Below are 26,492 nucleotides of genomic sequence, written 5' to 3' on the forward strand. Positions count from 1 at the left end.
AGAGGGCAGAGCCCCGGCAGGGCCCCCTGGAGGTCGAGGCGCAGATGGAGAAACTGAGGCAGGGCTGCTGCGCGCTGCGCTCGTGGCCTCCGGGGTGGGGGGTGGGGGGCCTCACTAAGAAACTCCGCAGCCAGCCCGGTGGTCCCTGAGCGCGCCGCCCCCTCAAGCGCGGCGCGGCCGCCGGAAGTGCCCCGGGAGCCGTCTAAGCGGCAGCCCCGGGCGCGCGACCCACCTGAGGTGACCGAGGGGTCTCCTCACACCTCCCCGTCGTGGCCCCCGACCCCGGCCCTGAGGGCCTGCGTTTACCGCCCCCCGCCCAATCCCCAGACAGCCCTGGCGGGAGGCGGCCGCAGGCTACCCACCCAGAAGGAGGCCGTCCATGTCAAAAAGCAGGTGGGTGACGGGACGGGGAAGGGGTACGGGCGCCGCCATTGTGCCGCCGTTTCTTAGCCGACTCGCGGGGTGGGCGGGGGGAGAGGGAGGGCGGGGAGGAGGCGCCAGCAGGCGCGCTCCCGGCCTGCCCCGCGCGCCGCGCGCCGTTCTGCGCACGCGCGGCCCCCGGGCCGCCGCCTCGCGCCCGTGCCCCCATCCCCCAGCCACGGGCTGCTCCCGCACACGCACGCGCGCTCTGGCCCTCCTCTCCCCGACCCCGGCGCGCGCGCGTGTGTGCGCCCCGAGCCGTTCTGCGCACGCGCGTTCCCGGGCCGCCGCCGCCGCCGCCGCCGCCTCCTCGCGCCCGCGCCCCCGAAGCTGCTCAGGCGCACGCGCGCTGCGGCCAGCCCGCTGTGCACTGGGAGCCGCTCTGCGCACGCGCGCCTCTCGCCTCCTTGCGCGGCCCCCGCGAAAAGCGCGCGCTCTGAGCCGCACAGCCGCTCGGCGCATGCGCGCCACTGGCCTCCCTGCGAAGCTCCTGGAACGCGCGCGCGCGCGCGCGCCCTGGGCCTCCTGTCCGCGTCCACCCGCCCGGCGCACTTCACACCCGTGAAAGCGGGGCGGGAGGTTCAGTAACGGCCCGGAGCAGAGCCGCATCCCTAGTCCGGGGGCCAGCGCGTGCGGCTCGAATTTGGAACGCGCCTGAGGAGGGAGGGAGGGCGCGGAGGGACAACCGCGCTTGAGGTGCTTGTGAGGAGGCATGCGGAGGCCCTCACCTCAGGTGGGCCTCTCTTCATGGGCAGGCAGCCGGGTGGCCTTAGTCATGGGGTTCCCCCCGGGGGCTTCGGCCCGGGCCCCGGAACGCCCGTCCCCAAACTCTTGGCAAGTTTCCCTTTCAGTTTATAGCCGCACCGCACCACCACCACCTCGGGCTTGGCGGGGTGCATGAGCAACGGCGTGCGGGTCCCCCTCCTTGGCGCCTGCATCCCGGAGCTTCCCTGGCTGGTACATCTTCCAGAACAATTCCCCAGCCGAAGTCTGATAGCAGAGAGCCAGAATCGGTTCGGTTCAGTTCAGTCGCTCAGTCGTGTCCCGACTCTCTGCGAACAAATGGACTTCAGCACAGCCAGGCTTCCCTGTCCGTCACCAGCTCCCGGAGCTTACTCACAAACTGTGTTATCCAAGTTGTTGGGCGCTCAGTCATGCCATGACTCTTTTGCGACCCCCATGGACTGCAGCCCACCAGGCTCCTCTGTCCATGAAATTCTCCAGGCAAGAACACTGAAGTGGGTTGCCATTTCCTTCTCCAGGGGATCTTCCCGACCCAGGGGTTGAACCCAGGTCTCCTGTACCTCAGGCAGATTCTCTACCGACTGAGCTAGGAGGGAAGCCCTTACTCAAATTCACGTCCATTGAGTCGGTGATGCCATCCAACCATCTCATCCTCTGTCGTCCCCCTTCTCCTCCCGCCTTCAATCTTTCCCAGCATCAGGATCTTTTCCAGTGAGTCAGCTCTTCGCATCAGGTGGCCAAAGGATTGGAGTTTCAGCTTCAGCATCAGTCCTTTCAATGAATATTCAGGACTGGTTTCCTTTAGGATGAACTGGTTGGATCTCCTTGCTGTCCAAGGGACTCTGGGGCTTCCCTGATAGCTCAGTTGGTAAGGACCCATAATAGAAGAAAGTGAAGTCACTCAGTCGTGTCCAACTCTTTGCGGCCCCATAGGCTGTGGCCTACCAGACTCCACTGTCCATGGTATTTTCCAGGGAAGAATACTGGAGTGGGTTTCCATTTCCTTCTCAAGGAGATCTTCCCAAGCCAGGGATTGAACCTGGGTCTCCCGTAGGGTCTCCCGTATTGTAGGCAGACGCTTTACCGTCTGAGCTACCAGGGAAGTCCATTGGCAGATGTCTTAAATGCCTTGCCGTTTTTGCTTGTATGTCTCATCTGCCTTTGATTACTGAGTTTTCTTCCCCCCCTCCCCTACCCCCAAACTTCTGAAAGCAAGCTGAAAAGCAGCATTTCGTTTTTTTTCTTCCCACTCTCAGAAGTACCTTCCCCCAACCCTTTTCTATTTATTGTTAGCTGGTGTTGTAAATGCATGTTGGCAAATGGGCTTCCAGAGTGGCTCAGATGGTAAAGAATCCGCCTGCAATGGGGGAGACCTGGGTTCATCCCCTGGGTTGGGAAGATTCCCTGGAGAAGAGAATGGCTACCCACTCCAGTATTCGGGTCTGAAGAAGCCCACAGACAGAGGAGCCTGGCGGGCTACAGTACATGGGGTTGCAAAGAATCAGGAGAGGACTGAGCAACTTTCACTTTCATTTTCAAATGCATGTTTAAGCATAAAGATAGGATCTTTCAAGAGACAGAAATAAGAAAGCTACAGAGACTTTAAAATGTGAGCATTGTATTTCTGGTGAAGTGTGTAAACTGGGCACTCAGAGACACCTTGGTTTAGCACGTATCGGCATTAAACCTCTGTGCCTTCCTTGCACATGAAACGAAAGTGTTATTTGATGCAAGCCAGGGCAAGCTGTTCAGTTCAGTTCAGTCACTGTCGTGTCCGACTCTTTGTAACCCCATGGACTGGGCAAGCTGTTGGAAGTGGCACATAGTATATGCTCAGTTAATTTATGTCTTTTTTTAGAGCTGTGGCTGTGACAGACGTTCCCTGGTTTCATCCAATCATGATTTCCCGTTGAGGACGCTGGACTTCAGAGAGGGCAGTTCATCAGCCAGTTAGTGAGCGGACTGTGCCCCGAATGTGCAAGGCTGCTGTATGGAAGGACCACCGAGTGGGTAGACTCAAAAACATGAAGTTAGTGCCTCCCAGTTCTGAAGACCAAAAGTCTTCAGAGGATGGACAGGGTTAATGCCTTGAGGAAAGAGTTGGTTCCGGGCCTCTCTCCTTGGCTCCTCCATAGCTATCTTATCACTTTATCTTATCTTCTTATCTTGTCATCTTATCTTCTCCCCAGGCATCTCTTTCCATGTCCACATTCCCCTTTTTGTAAGGACACCAGTCATCCAGGATTGCCACCCAGACTCATGACCACATTCTAATTTAATTACCTATGTCAAGACCTTCTCTTCAGGTAAGGTCACACTGAGGTACTGGTGGTTAAGACTCCTACACTATTATTTTTTTAATATTTATTTTATTTATTTATTTGGCTCTTCTGGGTCTTAGTTGCAGCCTGTGGATCTTCAGTCTTCGTTGTGGCATCTTGTTTGTTTAGTTGCGGCATGTGAGATCTTGAGTTTCCAGCAGACAGAATCTAGTTTCCTGCATGCGTGCATGCTCAGTCGCTTCAGTTGTGTCTGACTCTGTAATCCCGTGGACTGCAGCCCGCCACGCTCCTCTGTCCATGGGATTCTCCAGGCAAGAACACTGGAGCGGGTTGCCATTTCCTTCTTCCAGGGGATCCTCCCCACCTAGGGATCAAACCCAGGTCCCATGCATTGAGGCAGGGAGTCTTAGCCACTGGACCACTAGGGAAGTCCCTCCTATGCAGGGTTTTTTGGGTTTTGTTTTTTTTTTTTTGAGGGGCACACAATTCAACCTGGAACACAGCTATTCCACAAATATTGGGGGCCTCCTGTGTGCCCAGGCTCGCCTGTTGAACCCTTTAGAATTCTTGCTCAGTTTCTTTCCATTTTTGGAAACATAAATAGACACACAAAGGAGAGAGTTACTCTTCTCCATTTGTAACAACTTTGCTGATTCCTCAGACAAAAGGAGTGTTTTCAAAAGGGAAAGAAAAAAAAAAAAGCTCCAATGCCAGGGTTAAGAATTGGAAACAGCAAGGGTAAGGCGGCAGCTATAGGAAAGCTCTGTGTTAGGGACAGTGGGCTCCTTAGAAGGCGCTTGCGGAGTTGCCTGGGTTTTGACGCTTCGTGATGATGTGCTGCAAAAATAAGCAAACAAAATAGATGCAGGTGATGAAGGTGTGAGATACCCTGGCACAGAGATACTTGGAGGGTTCCCCTTGTCCTGTTTCAGCCACTGCAACCCTGGGCACGTCTGGGCAGACAATCCAGTTTGTTTGCTTACAGGAAACCAATGTGTTGGCAGAGGGGAGTTCCCCTTTCACCGAGGCTAAGCGGGCAAAATCTGAGGGCAGTGCAGTTGCAGACAAGATACATTGGGAAACTTCTCCCACAAGGCTTGAAAATATGGCTCAAGTCATTTTTTTTTAAAAGTCTTCTTTTCCACACCCTTCAGAAACATCTCTTGCCCACAATGGAAGACACCTCAAAATAGCAACAACTGAAGGAAAACTGAGTCACACGTCTTTGTCACAAGCTCGACTGGAAAAAAAGAGTAAAATGTGTTGTATTCAGGTGGTTACTACACATGTCATTAGGTGCTGTTTGTTGTTTCGTCAGTGAGTCATGTCCGTCTCTTTGCGACCCCAAGGACCCCCAGGCTCCTCTGTCCTTGAAATTATCCAAGCAAGAATTCTAGAGTGGGTTGCCATTTTCCTTCTCCAGGGCATCTTTCTTGCCCAGGGATCGAACCTGCGTCTCCTGCATTGGCAGATGGATTCTTTAGCACTGCGCCACCTGGGATTCCCTCCAAAATATATATATACGTATATGTATGTGAGTGAAGTGAAGTCGCTCAGTCGTGTCCGACTCTTTGCGACCCCGTGAACTGTAGCCCCCCAGGCTCCCCCGTCCATTCTCCAGGCAAGAATAACGGAGTGGGTTGACATTTCCTTCTCCAGGGGATCGTCCCAACCCAGGGATTGAACCCAGGTCTCCCCCATTGTAGGCAGACGCTTTACCATATGAGCCACCAGGGATGTCCACTCTATATACAGTATCGCCTTGTTTCTTTTTTATAAAGTTATTTGTTTACTGGCTGTGCCGGCTCTTCACTGCTACCTGAGAGCTACTCTCTCCTGGCACAGGCTTCTCCTTGCGATGGCTTCTCTTATCCCACAGCGAGGGCTCTAGGCATGCCGGCTTCAATAGTTGCAGCACAAGGGCTCAGCAGTTGTGGCGCACGAGCTTAGTTGCCTCACCGTATGTGGGATCTTCCCAGACCGGAGATTGATAGGGTGTCCCCTGCGTTGCAAGGCGGGCTCTTCACCAGTGGACCATCAGGGAAGTCCACAGTCCCAACTTACATCAGCTTCCTTATTTGGCTGTCTTGCTTCTTCCAGCTGTACGTTCGCTTTTGTGTGTGGTACTTGGAGAGCTGCTTAGAAGCCAGGTTTTCTTTGGGAAGCCATCCCAGCCCTGCAGGTGACCCTCAGCGGCCCTCCAGTTTCCTTCCGTAGCTCTTGTCTGCCCTGATCCTAGCAAGTGTGAGGTTGATGGGTGAGGCCCGACCTGGCAGGTTACCCGTACAGGGCGTCACAGCGCATCACAGCGGCTGAGCCGAGTCTGAAAGGGCTTTGTTCATTCAAGATGCAAGAAACATCTGGAGCTGCTGCGGGCAGAAGCAGACAGGCTTGGTGGTGAGTTTGGGAGATGCCAGCATGCCCCCTCCAGGTGCAAGGGTTCCGTGCTCGACAGTCCTCTAGCTGGAGAGCTCACAGGGGAGAAGCTTGAAAGTTTAAGGTATAGGAGATGGAAGACAGACATCAGAGTACTGATATCTTTTTTTTTTGGGGGGGGGGACTAATTTTAAATTTATATATTTTAATTAGAGGCTGATTACAACATTGTGGTGGCTTTTGCCATACATTGACATGAATCAGCCATGGTTGTACATGCGTCCCCCATCCCGAACCTTTTTTTTTCATGTGGACCATTTTTTAAGTCTTGACTGAATTTGTTACGATATCGCTTCTGTTGTTTACGTTCTGGTGTTTTGGCCCCAAGGCATCTGGAATCTTAGCTTCCTGATCAGGGATCAGACCCGCACCCCCCTGCTTTGGAAGACAAAGTCTCAACCAGTGGACTGCCAGGGAAGTCCCAAAGTGCCGATGTCTTGAGTGGAACTTTGATGTCTTTATGTATATGCATATAATAGCATATCTGTTATATATATAAAATATGTATTTTATATGTGCCCTGTGTTCAGTCGCTCAGTTGTGTCTAACCCTTTGTGACCCTTTGGACTGTAGCCTGCCAAGCTCTGCTATCTGTGGGATTTTTCAGGCAAGAATACTAAAGTGAGTTGCCATTTTCCTCCTCCCGGGAATCTTCCCTACCCAGGAATCCAACCGGCATGTCCTGTGTTTCCTGCATTGCAGTCTCTGAGCCATCGGGGAAAGCCATTATGTATGGATGGATAGAAATATACATAAAGTATATCCATGTATACATAAGGTATTTACATACATACATGTAAACTGTGGATATACGTAAACATATGTTATTTGGGAAAGACCCTGATGCTGGGAAAGATCGAGGGCAGGAGGAGAAGGGGGTAACAGAGGATGAGATGGTTGGACGGCATCACTGACTCATTGGACATGAGTTTGGGTAAACTCTGGTAGTTGGTGATGGACAGGGAGGCCTGGCGTGCTGCAGTCCATGGGTTCGCAGAGAGTCGGACACGACTGAGCGACTGAACTGAACTGAACCACCCTCACGACCTCATCTAAGTCTAATTACTTCCCTGGAAGTTATAAGAAATACATGTTTGGTCTTCGTTCCATTTCAAGCAGCTCCGGAAGCCCTTGCAATTTCTTAAGTGAGGGAAGAGATAAAGGTGTCTTTTGTTGTGTTAATAAGGTGACTTTTGCAAAGCAGCTAATTGTGGGGACTGGTTGCCAGGGGAACCAATTTGCTTTTTTTTTTTTAATTTTACTTATTTAATTATTTTTGGCCGTGCTGTGTCTTCGTCGCTGTGCGGGCTTTTCTCTAGTTGAGACAAGCGGGGGCTACTCTCTAGTTGTGGGGCCCAGGCTTCTCACTGCAGTGGCTTCTTTTGTTGCAGAGCACAGGCCCTAGGGTACCTGGACTTCAATAATTGCAGCTCCGGGTCACTGGAACACAGGCTCAGTAGTTGTGTCTCAGTTGCTTCTCAGCTTGTGGGATCTTTCCAAACCAGAGATCGAACCATGTGCCCTGCATTGTCAGGCAGATTCTTTACCACCAAGCCACCGGGGAAGCCCCAAATCAATTTTCTCATGAGAGCCTCAGAAGGTTCAGTTTCACCCCCAGCGTCCAAGGAAGGGTGAGGGGCTGGAGGTTGAACCAACCACCCATGGCCAATGGTGTAATCAGTACGCCCACATAATGAAGCCTCCATAAAAACCGCAGAGGAGCTTGTGGGTCAGTGAGCCCGTGGAGGTGATGGGACGGGGGTTCCCTGGAGAGGGTGTGGAAGCTCCGTGTCCTCTCCCCATACCTCCATATCCTTCCCCGGTGCGTCTCTGGCTGTTCCACAGTCGTATCCATTTATAATGAACCGGTGAACACAAAAGTAACCTGTTTTCCTGAGTTCTGTGAGCCACTGTCGGAAATGAACCTCAAGCAGCCGGTTGGAGGACCTTGGGGCCTAAAGCTGGTCGGTCGGAAGGACAGGAGACCACGTGGACTTTTGATTGATGTTTGAAGGAGGTGGGGTTAGGTGGGGGGCAGTTTGGTGGGATGGAGCCCTTACACTGTGGGATCTGAAGCTGTCTCCCAGTAGACAGATCAGAATTGAGTTGAGTTGTGGATATGGACACCCCAGTGGTGTTGGAGAATTGCTTCTCCAAGGTGTCTTTGTTATGTTAATAAGGTGACTTTGGCAAAGCAGCTAATTGGAGGGACTGGTTTTCCTCTTGAAAACCCTGCAGTCTGAGCTGATATCAGAACTAAACTCCTATGGATAAACAGCAAGGCCCTAATGTATAGCCCAACCACCTATACTCAATATCCTGTGATAAACCGTCATGGAAATGAATGTGAAAAAAGAATGTATTAATATATGTGTATGAGTGAGTCAGTTTGCTGTACAGCGGAAATTAACACAGTATTTTAATTCAACTATACTAGCCCTAACCCACTCCAGTATGCTTGCCTGGAAAATTCCATGGACAGAGGAGCCTGGCAGGCTACAGTCCATGGGGGTCTGAGCAACTGAGCAGACACACATACTTAGATGAAACTGTCACAGCATTTGTTAGTCATCTATACCCCAATACAAAATAAAAAGTTAAAAAATATATATATATATATGCTCTAAAGGAGCTTAAAAAAGAAAATTACAAGTAAACGCTCAAAGATCCCACCTCCAGGTCCTGTCTCACTGTGGGTTACGGCTTCCAGCTAGGAGTTTTAGGGGGACTCAAACATTCTGTCCATCGTAGACTATCGTCTTCTGTTCCTTAAAAAAGTCGATAACCCACATTCTCTGCTTACCTCTGTCCCACGTAGAGTGACTGCAGGTAACCCGGTGTCACCCTGCCAGCCCCGCAGGCAGGGAGTATTACCATCGCACGTTACCATCAAGCCTTCCTTGAGCTACCTCCCAATCGTGTAGAGTTAGGAGATGATCAGGCCCAGGGGAGTGAACGAGGCAGAGAAAGCCTGACAGGCGTGAGCCCACCCCTGCAGTCCTTTCAGGCAGGGAGTGTGTCTTTAGGGGCAGGTGCCTGAAGCTGATGTCTCTGCCCCTGACAACTGGAAATGCAGGTTATGCTGCAGACCTCTGGCCTCAGGGGCAGCGTAGGCTGACACCAGTGGTGGCCTTTGGGGCAGGTGGCCCCACAGCCTGGAGCACGCAGGTAAGGAACACAGAGAAAGACGTGGTGAGTTGAGGTTTGGGAACCCTGCAGAGACCACTCGCCTGTGTCCCCCGAGTTCAGGGTTTCCCCCGTCACCTCAGCACTGTACATATTTGGAGCAGGAAGGTCATTACGCCTGAATTCCGTGCCCACAAATTCAGCGTGGCAGCTCTGGTCAGTCATCCGGGACCTCCGAATGTGGCCATGTTTGGAGACCTTTAAAGAGGGGGGGATGAACATCAAAGGAAGTCACTAGGGTGAGCCCTGATCCCGCAGGACTGGGGTCCTTATAAGAAGAGGAGCTCAGGACACTGACGCATATGGGGGCGGATGGCCACGTGGGGCCACAGGGAGCAGATGGCCGTCAACACGCCCCAGAGAGAGGCCTCGGGAGGAACCAGGCCTGCCCACACCTGGATCGTGAACTTCCAGCCTCCAGGAGGGGAGACAACACGCTCAAGTCTGTTACTTAAAAGCCGTCCAGCCTATGGTACTTTGTTATGACCACCCTGGCAAAATAATACGATGATTTTTAGTGGCAGCAGGATTGTTTCTGGGCATTGTAGGATATGTAGCAGCTTTCCTTGTCTCCACCCATTAAATGCCAGTAGCAAACACCTCCTGTATGTCTGGTCATCAATCCATCCATCTATTCATACTTCTATAGATCCGTCCACTATCTATCCATCCATCCATCCACGCTTCTCTCTGTCCACCCATCTGTCCATCCATCCATCCTTCTATCTATCCGCCTATCCTTCTATCTGTGTATCCATCCATACATCTTCTGTCTATCCATTGATCTAGCCATCCATCCTTCCTCCTATGTATCCACCCATATGTCTGTGTATCCATCCTTCTATGTACCCATCCATGTATAGATCCATCCATCTTCTATATATGTATCCATCTATGCATTTATCTCTTCATCCATCCATCCTATCTCTCCATCCATCCTTCATCCACCTACACATCCATCCATCTTCTGTTTATCCGTTTATCTGTCTATCCAACCATCTGTGCGTGGGTTAGTCGCTCAATCATGTCCGACTCTCTGCGACCCCGTGGACTGTAGCCCACCAGGCTCCTCTGTGCATGGGATTCCCCAGGCAAGAATACTGGAGTGAGTTGCCATTTCCTCCTCCAGGGGATCTTGCCGACCCAGGGATTGAACTCAGGTCTCCTCCTCCTGTCTGTCTGTCCATCCATCCTTCTATCTATCCATCCGCCTATATCCATGGATCCATCTGTCTATCCATCTATATTCTAACTATCCATCTATCCATGTATCTCTCTATCCGTCTATCTGTATTTCTATCTGTCTGTGCATACACACATGCATGCACATGTATGGAGTCATATGTGCACAGAATCCCAGGAGCCTACTGAAGCAAGAAAGCAGAGTAGCAGCTCAGAGGTTCCGCCCTGCATGTGCAGTCAGCTTCCTCATGTCCCTTGACTCCAAGAATCCTTGACCTGATTCAAAAAGCTCTCAGTCTGGGATTCAAGAGGCATTAGAGGAAAAAAAAAAAAAAAGAATGCGCTCCCCGTAGAGCTGAAACATTTCACTGATGCATTTTTACAACAACTTCCTGACAACAACACGCTCATTTTGCAGCTTAGACAACGTGTCCTTCCACGCTTGTAAAACCCAGTTAAGTGTCCTGCTAATTAACCCTTTTCCTTAGACATGCCAGATAAGGAAGCTGAGGGGAACTGGTCGAGGCCTCTCAGCTCCTGGAGGACTGGAGAACTAGGGTCTGTCTGTCCGGATGCTGGTTTGCTGGAGCCGTCCATCACCTGCCTCTGCCCCATCATTGTCTTCATGCATCTGCGAGGCATGGGTACCACTCTGCTGAGATTAGTGGCAGGGCAGACTGGGGCCTGGTGGTCCCTGTGGCTCTCTGCGGGTGGGCGCCTGTAGAGCGTGCTCTGCTTCAGCCATGGGGGTCTCACGAGCCTTGTCCCTGCTTCCTCCAGCCCAAGGAGACCGGCTTCCACATCACGTTCAGGATGGGCCCACGCAGGGATCCTCCTGTGACAAGGCGGGGAAACTAAAAGCTCTGGCTTTAGGACTTCCCTGGTGGTCTGGTGGCTAAGACTCCACGCTCGCAATGCAGAGGGTCCCGAGTTCCATCCCTGGTCAGGGAACTAGGTCACACGAGCTGCAGCTAAGAGTTCGCATGGCGTAGTGAGGATCCTGCGTGCTGCAACTAAGACTCACAGCAGCCAAATAAACCAATAATTTTTTTTTTTTAAAGGACTGCCTTTCTCACCTACCTAAAGGCAAGATCTTATTTACATACTCAATGTGATCTCTGAGTTCTGTGTTAGCACTTCAGAGCTGTGATTCTCCATTGCTTAAATGGGCAGTTTGCCATGGCTATGTCTGAGCCCCATACCTACCATCAGCAAGCTCAGGAGAAAGACCCTCTCTGCCACCACATCCTGGTGCATAGTAGGTGCTCAACTAAATGTACCTGTGTGCTCAGTCGAGTCCGACTCTTGGTGACCCCGTGGACTGTAGCCCGCCAGGCTCCTCTGTCCATGGGATTCTCCAGGCAAGAATACTGGAGTGGGTTGCCATTTCTTCCTCCAGGGGATCTTCCTGACCCAGGGATCAAACCCACATCTCTTGCATATCCTGCATTGGCAGGCAGATTCTTGACCACTGAGCCTTCTTGGAAGCCCTCACTCAACTAAATACGCTATGTTAGTAAATACAGTCCTTTACTACAAAGAAAAAAGAAGCAAGCTCTGGCTTCCGTACATAACTGGCATGGCAGTAGGGACCATGGGTCTGCTCCCCTCCACCCACCTGTTTGTCCCCAGCCCAGGGAGCTCTGGGAGGGACGCCTGGTGTGGATGGCTGCATTTACTGCTTGTGGTATTTTCCTCCTGGGTGCAGTTGATATTTTTGCGGGAAGGTCATTCGTCTTGACCATCTTTGCTATCAGGCTACCACCCGGATGACCTGCGTACCAGAGAGGGCCCCGTTTACTCCTCACAGTGGTAGACAGCAAAAGTGGTCCACAGACCCGCAGCATTGGCACCGTCTGGGACCTTGCCAAAAATGCAGACCCCCAGGCCCCACCCAGCCCACCTGAACCAATATCTGCATTTCACCGAGGTTTCCCAGGGAGTCTTGGCCACTGATTCCCCCCAAACCCCGTGGTGCCTGTGGTGGGCAGACGTATGAGAATCCTGGCTTGTGATGATTTTACAAAGAAAACAGGAAATCAGTTGAGTTCAGGGAGAGTGGCGTCTTGCTTCTTCTAAAGGAACCAACAGGCAGAACTATCTATTTTTATATTCTCTGTGTTTTTGAGGTTTATTCTGCTGTGGATAGTCAAAACCACATCCCTCATACATGACTGATGAGAAAATCAAATACATTCTTGATTCTGTCTATGTGTGTACCCATCCATCCATCCATCCCTCTATCACATCTATCTCTCTACCTATGTATCCATCTATCTATCCCTCTATCACATCTATCTATCCTTCCACCCATCTATCCATCCATCCATCCATACGTCCATCCATCCATCCATCCATCCATCTATCCATCCATCTCTCCATCCATATGTCCATCCATCTCTCCATCCGTCTATTCATCCATCCATCCATCTATCCATCTATCCATCTATCCACCCATCCATCCATCCATCCATCCATCCACCCATCCATCCATCCATCATCCATCCATCCATCCATCCATCCATCCATCCATCCATCCATCCATCCATATGTCCATCCATCCACCCCATCCATCCATCCATCCATCTCTCCATCCATCCATCCATCAATCCATCCTTCCATCCATCCTTCCATCCATCTATCTCTCCATCCATCCATCTGTCCATCCATCCATCTATCTCTCCATCATCCATCCATCCATCCATATGTCCATCCATCCATATGTCCATCCATCCATCCCTCCATCCATCCCTCCATCCCTCCATCCCTCCATCTATCCACCCATCCATCCCATCTATCTGTCCTGTCCATCTCTCTCTCTACATCCATCGATCTATCTACCCATCCATCCATCTGTGTCTATCTATCCATCCATCTGTCCCTCCCTCTATCTATCTGTCTATCCTAGAGACCACCAGCAAAAAAAAAACAAAAAAAACAGAAACTGTAAGAAAAAAAGGCAAATGAAAGGCCCAAAAATAAACCAGATGGAGAAACATTTGGTTTTCTCCGTCTGCCATTTGAATGGAAACCTGTAATAGCAGCAGCACAGTGTCTGACTAAGCAGCTCTCAGCCCAGCCTTGCCCAGAGAGGCAGGTTTTGTCCTGTTTAGCCTGACCAGGCAAACCACAGTGAAGCAGACAGCAGAAAGACAGTAGTGGAAAGCGGGCTGCTGGTCGCCTCCTCTCCTTCCCTAAGATAACACAAGCCTGGAAAAAGGAGTGCAGCTTGTACGGTCCCTCCGAAATCCACAAGCCCCTTGTCCACTAAGAATGCTTCATACTTGAGGTCCAGGATACACTTCTCTCATTTGTTTTTTAACCTAGCATTTCCCAAACACATCACACACTCCCTTTAACAAGAAAGTAACCTCTGTTAACTTCCCATTGAGTTGGATCTCTGTTCCCTCCCCAACCCTGCACCAAGAACATGCTTTTAGAAGTGCCAGACTACTGATATGCTTGGGCTCCACTGGGACCCTCCAGCTCTCTTGACCAGATTGTCCTAAAGCAACCATTGAGAATGAACTTAGCATCCCGGCAAGTCATTGTGGTACCCAGAGCATTAAAGTAAGCATAAATTTACATAGTAAATTGTACAGACAGAAACCCTGAAGTAGCCCAAAGGGTAAAGAGTTTAAGAATCATGAAAATGGGATGCGTGTGTATATAGAGACACGTACTCACATTTATGTGATATGTGTAAGGAATCGAGTTGTGTGTGTGATTTTAAGAAACTTGAGGCATTATCTTTACATAAAATTTAAACTTAAAAAGACACATATTCTTCTGTGGTATCAGTTCAGTTCAGTCGCTCCGTCGTGTCCGACTCTTTGCAACCCCATGTATGCCAGGCTTCCCTGTCCATCATCAACTCCCAGAGCTTGCTCAAACTCGCGTGCATCGAGTCGGTGATGCCATCCAACCATCTCATCCTCTGTCATCCCCTTCTCCTCCTGCCTTCAATCTTTCTCAGCATCAGAGTCTTTTCCAGTGAGTCAAGTCTTCGCATCAGGTGGCCAAAGTATTGGAGCTTCAGCTTCAGCATCAGTCCTTCCAATGACTAATTATGTGTGGGTGTGGTTATAAGAAAAGCAAGAGGAAAGGTCAGGCATATCACGTACACATACTAAATTTGCATATGTGCAAACATCATATTGATAAATAGACATGTGTGTTGCCTTAAGAAAGGTTGTGGGCTTCCCTAATGGCTCGGTGGTAAAGAATCCACAGGCCAACACAAGAGACATGGGTTCAACCCTTGGTTCGGGAAGATCCCACATGCCCCTGGGTAACTCAGCCCACACGCCACTGAGCCTGTGTTCTAGAGCCGGGGAGCCACAACTTCTGAAGCCCAAGAACACTAGAGGCTGTGCTTTACAACAAGAGAAGCCACTGCAACTAGAGAGTGGACCCCGCTCAACACTAGAGAAAAGCCAGATTAGCAATGAAGACCCAGCACAGCCAAAAAAAAAGAAAAAGAAATGTAGGTGAACATTCTTCCTGTATAATTTGGTGTACGTGTAATACAAAGGGCGTATATGTAAAGAGAATTGTTCAAGCCTCAGAGCTGTGTAATAGGTTCTGTGGACAGGATGAATCAAACAGTTACACTAAATGTATTTTGTTCCTTTGCGGACACATTTCAATCAAGTATGTTTGTCGGCAGCCAGCTGGTATATGAATGGATAAAGAAGAACGTTTGGAAAAAAAAAAAAAAGCACCTATTCCGGCCCCATCTCCCTTGAAAGTACCTCTGTGGCAGTCAATTCCGGTGACTCTGTCTCCTCTTGGAGTCACCAGAATGCCACGCAAAGGAAGGTAATTTACTGGGACTCGATTTGGGGTTTGATAATAAAGCCATAATACCTTCAAGTCCCCGAAAGCAGTGTATCAAGGACAAGACTGTGATTAGCCCGGCTTGTGAAGAAACAGGCTGTGCTTGATAATTAAAAACAGTCAATAACTGAAAGCAGCCACCCTGAAATGACTCAGATTTTTTACATCTCCCTCCATGGATCAGCCCCCATCCGCATACGTGTGGCCCCAGAGGAGTGAGTCAGTGAGTGGGATCCACGTCTGTTCTGCCCTTTGCTGCCCAAGAACCTCCCTTTAGCCTCCACTGAGGGTCTCAACACGTAGCTCAGTTGGTAAAGAATCTGCCTGCAATGCAGGAGACCCGGGTTCAATCCCTGGGTCAGGACGATCCCCTCGAGAAGGGAATGACAACCCACTCCAGTGTTCTTGCCTGGAGAATCCCATGGACAGAGGTGCCTGGCAGGCTACAGTCCATGGGGATGCAAAGAGTTGGACATGACTTAGAGATGTAACAGTGGTTGTCATATTCTAGCATTTCTGGGCTTGCTTCGTTTTTATTTTCATATTTTTTACTGTACTAGAATCTATTTACAGGGTGGTGTTAATTTCTGCCATATGGCACGATAATTCAGTTACACATATGTATGAAAAAAAGTGAAAGTGTTAGTCGTGTCCGACTCTTTGCGACCCCATGGACCATAGCCTACCAAGCTCCTCTGTCTGTGGCATTCTCCAGGCAAGAATACTGGAGTGGGTTGCCATTTCCTTCTCCAGGGGATCTCCCCGACCCAGGGATCGAACCTGAATTGCAGGTGGATTCTGTACTGTCTGAGCCACCAAGGAGGCCCTCCATTCTTTTTTTTTTAATATTCTTTTCCATTATGATTTATCACAGGATATCAAATAGAGTTCCCTGTGCTATCCAGCGGAGAAGGCAATGGCACCCCACTCCAGTACTCTTGCCTGGAAAATCCCATGGATGGAGGAGCCTGGTGGGCTACAGTCCATGGCGTCGCTAAGAGTCGGACACGACTGAGCGACTTCACTTTCACTTTACCCTTTCATGCACTGGAGAAGGAAATGGCAACCCACTCCAGTATTCTTGCCTGGAGAATCCCAGGGACGGCGGAGCCTGGTGGGCTGCCGTCTATGGGGTCGCACAGAGTCGGACACGACTGAAGCGACTTAGCAGCAGCAGCAGCAGCAGCAGTGCTATCCAGTGGGAGCTTGTTGTTGACTCATCCTGTGTATAATAGTTAGCATTTCTGGGCTTTATTTTTTAAAATATTTTTTTAATGAAGTAGAGCTGTTTTACAGTGTTGTGTTAACTTCTGCTGTACAACAAAGTGATGCAGTTATACATATATATTCTTTTGCATATTCTTTTTCCATTATGCTTTATCACAGGATATAGAATAGAGTTCCCCGGTCTATACAGTAGCATCTTGCTGTTTATTCCTCCTGTGTATAATAGTTGGCATTTCTGGGCTTTACTTTTACATGTTTTACTGAAGTATCCTTGATTTACAGTGCTGTGTTAATCTCTGCTGTACAGCAAAGTCACTCAGTTAGACATATACATTTTTCCATTCTCTCTTTTAATTTAATTTATTTTTTTATTGAAGGATAATTGTTTTACAGAATTTTACTGTTTTCTGTCAAACCTCAACATGAATCAGCCATATAGGTATACATATATCCCCTCCCTTTTGAACCTCCCTCCCATCTCCCTCCTCCCCCACAGGTTGACACAGAGCCCCTGTTTGAGTTTCCTGAGACATTCAGCAAATTCCGTTGGCTCTCTATTTTACATATGGTAATGGAAGTTTCCATGTTGCTCTCCCGGTACATCTCACCCCCTCCTCCCCTCTCCCCATGTCCGCAAGTCTGTTGTCTATGTCTGTTCCTCCATTCAACCAGTTCAGTTGCTCAGTCATGTCCAATTCTTTGTGACCCCACGGACTGCAAAAGCCAGGCCTCCCTGTCCGTCACCAACTCCCGGAGTTTACTCAAACTCATGTCCATCGAGTCGGTGATACCATCCAACCACCTCATCCTCTGTCGTCCCCTTCTCCTCCTGCCCTCAATCTTTCCCAGCGTCAGGGTCTTGGTTTCTCTATTGCTGCCCTGTAATTTTCCTCTCTCTTTTATCACAGGGTATTGAATAGAGTTCCCTGTGCTCTGTAGAGGTCCTACTGTAGGACCTTGTTGTTTATGCATTCTATATCTGTACTTGTTCACGTTCCTGGGCTTTACTTTTATACATTTCAATGTACTTCATTGTACAACAAAATGACTCAGTTATACACATGTATTCTTTTCCATTCTCTTGTATCACAGGGCCTTGTCATTTATCCATTCTGCATATACTCGTTCACGTTAGACACATGTATTCTTTTTCCATTGTCTTTCATCACAAAGTCAGGACCTTGTCATTTATCCCTTCTTTATATACTCGTTCACATTTCTGTGCTGTACTTTTATACATTTCAGTGAAGTATCCTTGATTTACAGTGTGGTGTTAATCTCTGCTGTACAGCAGGGTGACTCGGTTAGACACGTGTATTCTTTTCCCATTCTCTTTATCACACAACCTTGTTGTTTATCCCTTCTGTATATACTCGTGAACATTCCTGGGCTTTTGGAGGTGGTGGTGGCTTGCCGGAGATGAGCTGAGCGCATCGTGAAATTCACAGCAGAATCCGTACCCCGGGAATGTGCCCACTTGGTCCCATGCGTACAGAGAGAATAGAAGCTGATTGTAGATAATCATAAGGCAGCCACCCAGTGGATCCTGAGGTTACAGGCCCCTGTCAAGCTCAAGAGAGGAACCTCCCACAAGTGTCCGGTCGCCCTGGCCCCAGTCACCTGATTTGCACTGAGATGCCATTTCCTCCGCTCAACGCCGTCAGGTCCAAGCCTCAGTTCGGTCTTGGAGAATGAGTCTCGACTTGCCAGTCTTTGCCTGTGTCGGGCCCGAGCCCTCGGGTGGGATTCTCTGCCAGCCATTTGTCCGCTGGACTCTCCTCTGCAGAGTCCCAAGCGGGAAGGCGTGTCCGGTTTTAGCTTGAGTGTTCCCTTGGTGATCAGTGTGGTGAGACAGGTGTTGAACATCCCCGAGGTTCCATCTTGAACGATTCCATTTCTAAGCCTCTACAAGGGTTTTTGTTCGGGGGGGTGGTGGGGGGGTTTGGAGGGTGCCTGGCTTGTGGGATCTTAGTTACCCGACTAGGGATCGAACTCGCATCCCTTGCCTTTGGGACACGGAGTCGACTCCTGGACCGCCAGGGAATTCCCCGCAAGGCTTACTAACACAAAGCCTCTGTTTTTCCTGACCTCAGAATACAGTGGCTTACATAGTTCAGGTGAAATCTTTTCACTTCAAGTCTATAAAACTGGCCCAAGGGTCAGTTGCTCAGTCCTGTCTGACTCTTTGGGATCCCATGGACCGTAGCCCACCAGGTTCCTCTGTCCATGGGGATTCTCCAGGCAAGAATCCTGGAGTGGGTTGCCATTTCCTCCTCCAGGGGATCTTCCCAACCCCAGGATTGTGCCCAGGCTTCCCTGGTGGCTTAGAGGGTAAAGCGTCCGCCTAAAATGCAGGAGACCTGGGTTCAATCCCTGAGTCGGGGAGATCCCCCGGAGAAGAAAATGGCAACCCACTTCAGTACTCTTGCCTGGAAAATCCCATGGATGGAGGAGCCTGGGAGGCTGCAGTCCATGGGGTCGCAAAGAGTCTGACACAGCTGAGCGACTTCACTTTCCTTTCTTTTCCTCCTCCATCAGCGTGCACATTCTTTATTGTCTGAGCCGCCAGGGAAGCCCCCAAAAACTGGCCCTAAAGGAGCCTCTATTTACTGCAGTGCAGTTCCATGCACTGCACCCTGGTTGTTTATCTGGTGAGGAACCTTGCCTTGAATGCAGGAGAAGAGCCAACCACTGCTCAGGGCTGGTCCTGTACTTTTCTGAAGTCACATGGTTAGCCTGGGGCCTGACTTCAAGTCTGCCTTCCATTCATTAAGATAAATCCTTGGGGTGGGGAGGGAATGTTTATGGTAGCAGAGTAGTAAGTGCTGGCTGAGTGGCAAAAAAAAAAAAAGTCCTGGAGGAATAGTTAATGCAGGCAGCTGAAACCTCCATGGGCTCTGTGTTCTGGCAGCAGGAACAGAAAAGAACAGCCTAGCTTTTGTAAACAGGGCTGCGATGAACACTGGGGCACGCATGTCTCTTTGAATTCTGCTTTCCTTGCTGTGTATGCCCAGCAGTGGGATTGCTGGGTCGTATACCCATGGCTGATTCATCTCAATGTACGGCAAAAACCACCACAATGTTATAAAGTAATTAGCCTCCAATGAAAATAAATAAATGCATTAAAAAAAACAAGAAGAAGATAGCAGCTTTCTTTGGCATTAGAATCCTGCCTCTTCCAGTGTGTTTTTCCAGTAGTCATGTCTGGATGTGAGAGTTGGACCATAAAGAAAGCTGAGCGCTGAAGAATTGATGCTTTTGAACTGTGGTGTTGGAGAAGACTCTTGAGAGTCCCTTGGACTGCAAGGAGATCCAACCAGTCCATCCTAAAGGAAATCAGTCCTGAATATTCACTGAAGGACTGCTGCTGAAGCTGAAACTCCAATCCTTTGGCCACCTGATGCGAAGAGCTGACTCATTGGAAAAGACCCCGATGCTGGGAAAGATTGAAGGCAGGAGGAGAAGGGGACAGCAGAGGATGAGGTGGTTGGATGGCATCACCAACTCAATGGACATGAGTTTGAGTAAAGTCTGGGAGTTGGTGATGGACAGGGAGGCCTGGCATGCTGCGGTCCGTGGGGTCACAAAGAGTCAGCCACGACTGAGCGACGGAACTGAACTGACTCTCCCGGTGTGTATGAGTGTGGGGGTGAGTCTTCTCACTTCACCCCTGCCCTGCGAGGACTCAGAGAGACCCCTTAGAGAGGGTGAGACCTCAGGCTGGAGCTCTGGGGCCCCGAGGAACTGATTCCTGCCTGAGGGACCAGGCATGGGGGTGCGCTGGTAAAAGCTGGGCTGGCCAGGGCGCTTGGAGACGCTGACCTTGGTGACCCGTGGTAAAGGGCAGAGACAAGGTCTTGCAGCCATTGGGATTTCTGCTCCTGGGGGTGGGAGGGACTCTAGCTGAGAGGGAACTACCCTCAGTCTCTGGAGTTGTCACTGGGGGGGAAACCAGCTGAGACAGGTCCCAAGAACTTGTCCGAAGGCGCTTCCAAGGGTGAGTCAGAGTCCAGAGGCCGGGAGCCATCTCTGGGGAGTACTGAGTCGTAGGGGCGTGGTCTGCCCTTTGACCTTGTCTCTCCCTTCATATTCCTTGCTGGGAGAGACCCAAGAGCACCTAGAAGGGTAGGGAATGACCCATGCGGACACCAGAGGCTCCTTCCTCTTTCTCTCCAGGGCTCCGGACCACTAAGACCACACCTTAATAGATGGCTAACTGACTTACCCCAGTATTAAGCCAGGAGTTTTAGAATCTTAAGGCATCGTGGTCTGACCTTTACAGCAGTCCGCGACCGCAATCATCACAGGGTGTGCTGGAATCGTGACCTCCACGCCACGCTTTGAACCATCTCTCCAACAAGTAAGTTTTATAGAGACATCCCCTCCACCCCAAGACCAAGTGTCACCTTTGGATGATGTCTGGGTCATGTATGCATGCTTGCTAATTTCCTTCAGTCGTGTCTGACTCTACGACTCCGTGGACAGAGGAGCCTGTCCATGGGATTCTCCAGGCAAGAATGCTGGAGTGGGTCTCCATGCCCTTCTTCAGGGGATCTTCCCGACCCAGGGACCGAACCCACATCTCCTGCATTGCAGGTGGATTCTTGACCACTGAGCCACTGGGCAAGCCCCTCCGGGTCGTGCTTACTCAGGATCAACTATCTTTTTCAGGTTTCACCTTACTATCTTTCCTGAGTTTCCATAAAGAAATCGGTCAGCAGCTGCTGCGTTATGTATTAATTATAGGAGTACCTGCCAAATGCCTGGGGCACACAAAGTAATTAAAACTGATGTTTTATTTATAGATGTGGAATAATGAAAACAAAGACAGAGGTAGTCTTTTTTCGTTGTTCTTAAACCTAAACAAAAGAAAATGATGACAGGAGAGAATGTGCTGAAAGAGATAAGGTGTGAACTTCCCTGGTGGTCCAATGGCTAAGACTCCACACTCCCAATGCGGGAGGCCTGGGTTCAATCCCTGGGCAGGGAACTACATCCTGCATGACAGCAGCTAAGGTGGATGCTTCCGTGTGTTGCAAGGAAGACCTGGCACAGCCAAATAAATAAAGAAAAGAGACGTGCGTGCTGAGCCGCTTCAGTTGTGTCTGACTCTTTGCGACCCCATGGGCTGCAGCCCGCCAGGCTCCTCTGTGCATGGGATTGTCCAGGCATGAATACTGGAGTGGGTTGCCATTTCCTCCTCCAGGGGATCTTCCCCACCCAGGGATGCCACCTGAGTCTCCTGCATCTCCGGCACTGGCAGGCAGGTTCTCTACCCCTGAGCCACCAGGGAAGCCCCCAAACAGACACAATGGCGAGTTATCTTTTGATGGGTAGAGATGTCCCCCAGACGTGTGGGCAGGGGCGTCCCAGGCTCACTTCCTCTCTGGTGCTTTCCACCCTGCCCACGAGGCTGGGGATGAGGGGGTGGGTGACCTGGCTGAGCATCCTCGCCCAGGGTGTCGGTGGGGAATGCATTCCTCGGGGCTTTGTGTGCGGCATGTGGGGCGACGGGCAGGGAGGCGGGACCAGTTTCCTACACTCTGTGTACGGAGCATGCCGTGTGCCCGCCCTCATCCGTCACCACCCACCTCCACTGGGGACCACCGGGTGATCAGTGGTCCCCGTGAGCGCCCCCACCCCACTGCCTTTCCGCATGCTCCTTCTCCACCCACACCTGGGGTGCCTGTCGGCCGTGGGCCAGACCTAGCGCACCTCCGAAATGCTCTGCATAAACATCCTCCGAGATGACTGTCACCTCTCTTAGATTCCTTCCCCCCGGGGCGTGACGACTGAGGTCAGCCAGCCCAGCTCCCCTTCTGATTTATGCACGAGGCACTCGGGCGTCAGGGACAACCACGCGGAGAGACGCAGGTGCAGGGCCGAGATAACTTTTTTATGAGAGATTCACCGGTTACCCGGGGATGACTTTACGGCCCGATGATGGTTCCCTATAACTTCCCTGGGGCCGTGCAGTGACTCTTCAGAAGCCAGGCAGGCAGGGGGCCCTGAGGTGTCATCCGGTGCGGTCAGAAGCAGGAGAAGCTGTGTGAGGTCCTGCGATCAAGGCCGGGCACCTTGTCTGTTTCACCGTGAATAGCTTGGTGAGTTGCATTCATTTTTTTTTTTTTTCCCTGCTTCTCCTGCCAAGCCATTGAGATAAATGACAGAAAACGGCTCCTGGCAATAGGGACTTGAATGAAGAGCTTCAAAGGGCGTCTACAAGTTCATGTATTGTTCCTTTTATGGGATAGTGAAATAGTCGACAGGTCCTGACTTGATTAAATGAAGTCAAAGGGCTTCTTGTTGTTGTTCAGTTGCTAAGTTGTCTGTGACTCTTTGTGACCCCGTGGACCATAGCATGGGAGCCAGGCTCTTCGGTCCTCCACTGTCTCCCGGAGTTTGCTCAAGATCGTGTCCGTCGAGTCGATGATGCTATCCAACCATCTCGTCCTCTGCCGCCCCCTTCTCCTTTTGCCCTCAGTCTTTCCCAGCATCAGGGTCTTTTTCAATGAGTCGGCTCTTTGCATCAGGTGGCCAAAGGATGACACAGAGATTTCTGAACCATCTGGAGTGGGAGTCATGAAAGCGTTACCTTGCAAAGAGAAGAGTGTTACCTTTTGAAGAAATCTGCAGAGCCACCTGCAGTGGTTTAACTGATATGTAGTCATTTGTTCATTTGCTCTGAAACAAGGAGGTCGGGTGGGAGAGGGAATCAATTGCCAATTCGTCTTTCTGTCTTTCTTTCTGGATGAAAGCGCTATAACATGAGTTTGGTAAAAAAAAAAAAAAAAAAAAAAAATACTGGCGGGACGTCCTGGCGGTTCAGGGGTTGAGATTCCATGCTTCCAAGGCAAGGGGAGTGAGTTCGATCCCTGGTCAGGGAACTAATGGTCCACATGTCGCTTGGCATGGACAAATAAATAATGTTTAAAAGTTAAAAAAGAAAAAAATAAAAGAGTAGTGGAGAGCTCAGAAGGAAGAACTCGAAGAGGAGGTGAGCAGAGAGGTGCATTTTGTGCTATCGCTTGTCTCGAGACAGAAATGTAAGCAACTAGCCTTGCCAACCATAATATCGGAACCACTGCTTCTGAGTTCGATTCAAGGAAAATAAATAAGATGCACGTGCCCTGAAACGGATTCTGTGAAAGACTGATGTCATTCTCAGCTTGCTTTGGAAAAGCAACTGCCTGCTTTTTCCAAAACAATTTGGTGGCAGAATTAACAGCAGGTCCACTATTTTCTTCCTTTTTTTTTTTTTTTCACTTTACATCTTTGTTTTCTTTCTTAAATGTATGAATAAGTCTGTCATGAACCACTTGAATCTATCCTGAGAAATGGCAAAGAACCATGTTTCCTAATTGAGAGGCTTGCATGTCGATCAGTGTGTCCTCAGGACAGTTGGGTCTAGCGTGCTTGTGGCTGCAATGACTGTGTTTTGGGATGTGCTGTTTATTACTCCAGGGTTTGGCTGTGTTGTCAAGGAGCTGGGTTATACAGGGAATGCATTTGCAGTTCAGAAATCAACCATTTTATTCTGCACATGTGTATCAGTTACAGAAAATCAGCATTTGGGACAATGTATCCTTTGCAATGAATGCCACACGTAACCTACTTATTATGAACCAACCAAATATGTGGTTTTTCTCCCAGCGATAGAGGCTAAGAAATGCATGTAAACCCCATTCAGCCTGATGCTTCATGTTTCTCTTATGAACAAATAATCAGAATGAATTAAGATGTCTACTTCTTGCTTGCTTTTCTTCTTATCTGGGGGTCAACATATTTCCTGTCTACCTCAGTTTTTTTCCTTTCTGCTGTCCCTTGCACATTGAATTAGAGGGACTGATAGAAATGATTGTCATCTAAGATGATGTCACTAAAAATGGTGAGGCTGTTTTATTGAAAGATTCCTCTGTGTCATGGTTATTTGCCGTCGGCATTCTGTGTGTTCACTAACCACGTGATGATACCCGAGACATTATTCCTGTGAACTGGTGTTTGCAGGGACATTCCTATTTGCCAACTGATATATTGCCCCATATTCATTTATAATGAGATTGCAATGTAATAACTGATGCTATCAGGACTCAGTGTAAAAGCTTTCAGAGAAAAAGAGAGAGAAAAAAATGTGTCCCTCTATTTGTATTTAAAGAGTAAACAGTATCTGTCAGGTATCCCTTAAAAGGTTGAATGAAACTCTTTTTTTTTTTTTTCCTTTCTTTTATTTTAAGTCGCTCAGTCGTGTCCTACTCTTTGCCACCCCATGGACTGTAGCCTACCAGGCTCCTCCATCCATGGAATTTTCTAGGCAGGAGTACTGGAGTGGGTTGCCATTTCCTTCTCCAGAAACTGTCTTTAAAAGATTGTGGGTAGGCAGTGTTCCTCGAAACACTATTTACAGTAGCTAGGAAGAAGAATTGAAGTCGGTCAGTCGTGTCTGACTCTTTGCAGCCTCATGGACTGTAGCCCACCAGGCTCCTCCGTCCATGGGATTTTCCAGGCAAGAGTACTGGAGTGGGTTGCCATTTCCTTCTCCAGAAACTGTCTTTAAAAGATTGTGGGTAGGCAGTGTTCCTCGAAACACTATTTACAGTAGCTAGGAAGAAGAATTGAAGTCGGTCAGTCGTGTCTGACTCTTTGCAGCCTCATGGACTGTAGCCCACCAGGCTCCTCCGTCCACGGGATTTTCCAGGCAGGAGTACTGGAGTGGGTTGCCATTTCCTTCTCCAGAAACTGTCTTTAAAAGATTGTGGGTAGGCAGTGTTCCTCGAAACACTATTTACAGTAGCTAGGAAGAGGAAGTGAAGTCGGTCAGTCGTGTCTGACTCTTTGCAACCCCATGGACTGTAGCCCACCAGGCTCCTCCATCCATGGGATTTTCCAGGCAAGAGTACTGGAGTGGGTTGCTATTTCCTTCTCCAGGGGATCTTCCCGACCCAGGGATCGAACCCAGGTCTCCCACATTGGGAAGTCACAGTAGCTGGGACATGGAAGCAACCTAGATGCCCATCGGCTGATGGATGGATAAAAAAACTGTGGTACACATACGCAGTGGAATATTACTCAGACATGAAAAGGAACACATTTGAGCCGATTGTGATGAGGTAGATGAACCTAGAGCCTGTTATACAGAGTGAAGTAAGTCAGAAAGAGAAAAAGCAAACATCAGCACACATATAGGGACCCTAGAAAGATGGTACTGGTGAGCCTATTTGCAGAGCAGTAAAGGAGACGCAGACATGGAGAACAGACTGTGGTCTCTGGAAAGGAGTAGGAGGGACGAATGGAGAGAGTCGCATTGAAACCCATACACTACCCAGAAATCGATACCCAGTGGGAATTTGCTGTGTGGTGCTGGGAGCTCAAGCCTGGTGCTCCATGATGACCTCGAGGGGTGGGATGGGGTGGGAGGTGAGAGGGAGGTTCAAGAGGGAGGGGACGTGTGTATACCTGTGACTGATTCATGTCGCTATGTGGCAGAAACCAACACAACATCGTAAACCAGTTATCTTCCAATGAAAAATGAATCAGAGGAGGAAATGGCAACCCACTCCAGTATTCCTGCCTGGAAAAGTCCATGGACAGAGGAGCCTGGCGGGCTGCGGTCCATGGGGTTACATGACTGAGCACGCGTGCATGAGGGTGGAGGGAGATGGGTTGGTAGCGATAAACTGGTAGAATTTTTTTAAAAATTTAAAAAAAAAATAAAAAAATTTAAAAAGATGATGAGTAAGGAATTCCCTGGTGATCCAATGGTTAAGACTTCACCTTCCAATGCAGGGGGTTGCGGTTAGATCCCTGGTCAGGGAACTAAGCTCCCACAGGCCTCTTGGCAAAAAACAAAAAACAAATTCAATAAAGACTTTAAAATGGTCCACATCAAAAAACAGATCTTAAACATAAAATGATAATTAGAAAAAAGGTTGTGGGTAAAAACTCCAAGCCGTGTTCTCCAGACCCATCACCACCTCCGCTGTGTTGTTGGGTTCCTGTCTTCTGGTTCAACTCCCCACCTTATTTGGATGTTAACCCTGAAAAACTCGGTCACTGACTCAGCAAGCTCTCACCCAGCACCCTGGGATCCAGGTAGTAAAAGAGGGAGCGATGATGAAACACACGTGCAGCGTCACCTCCAAGGTTGTCCAAGACGGAAAACAGAACCTGGTGGAGACT

The 26,492-nt window shown here is 49.7% G+C and overlaps 2 protein-coding genes across 7 annotated transcripts in view; one reads left to right on the forward strand and one right to left on the reverse strand.

Moving 5' to 3' along the window:
- Nucleotides 1-464, reverse strand: part of LOC145537826 (pseudouridine-5'-phosphatase-like) — a 67,129-nt gene extending 66,665 nt beyond the window's left edge. For both annotated transcript variants that reach the window (XR_014076443.1, XM_081568725.1), the window contains exon 1: nucleotides 363-464. Coding sequence is in view for 1 of the 2 variants with exons in the window: in XM_081568725.1 (XP_081424851.1) it covers nucleotides 363-432 (70 nt within the window). In the remaining variant the exon portion in view is untranslated. The remainder of the gene's footprint in view (nucleotides 1-362) is intronic.
- The window catches only part of LOC145537825 (steryl-sulfatase-like), a 149,690-nt gene that overhangs the window by 321 nt on the left and 122,877 nt on the right, over nucleotides 1-26,492 (forward strand). Inside the window, exons 1-2 of one of the 5 annotated variants that reach the window (XM_081568720.1) lie at nucleotides 36-393; nucleotides 20,493-20,676. The exons of 2 other annotated variants lie outside the window; for them this stretch is intronic. The gene's annotated coding sequence lies outside the window, so the exon portion shown is untranslated. Of the gene's footprint in view, nucleotides 1-23; nucleotides 394-901; nucleotides 1,154-20,492; nucleotides 20,677-26,492 lie in introns of those variants that run through there. 2 more of the 5 variants (XM_081568722.1, XM_081568723.1) reach the window with 2 other exon arrangements.

Source organism: Giraffa tippelskirchi, chromosome Y (genome assembly GCF_054371585.1).
Source record: "Giraffa tippelskirchi isolate mGirTip1 chromosome Y, T2T-mGirTip1v1.2.pri, whole genome shotgun sequence".
Lineage (NCBI taxonomy): Eukaryota > Metazoa > Chordata > Mammalia > Artiodactyla > Giraffidae > Giraffa > Giraffa tippelskirchi.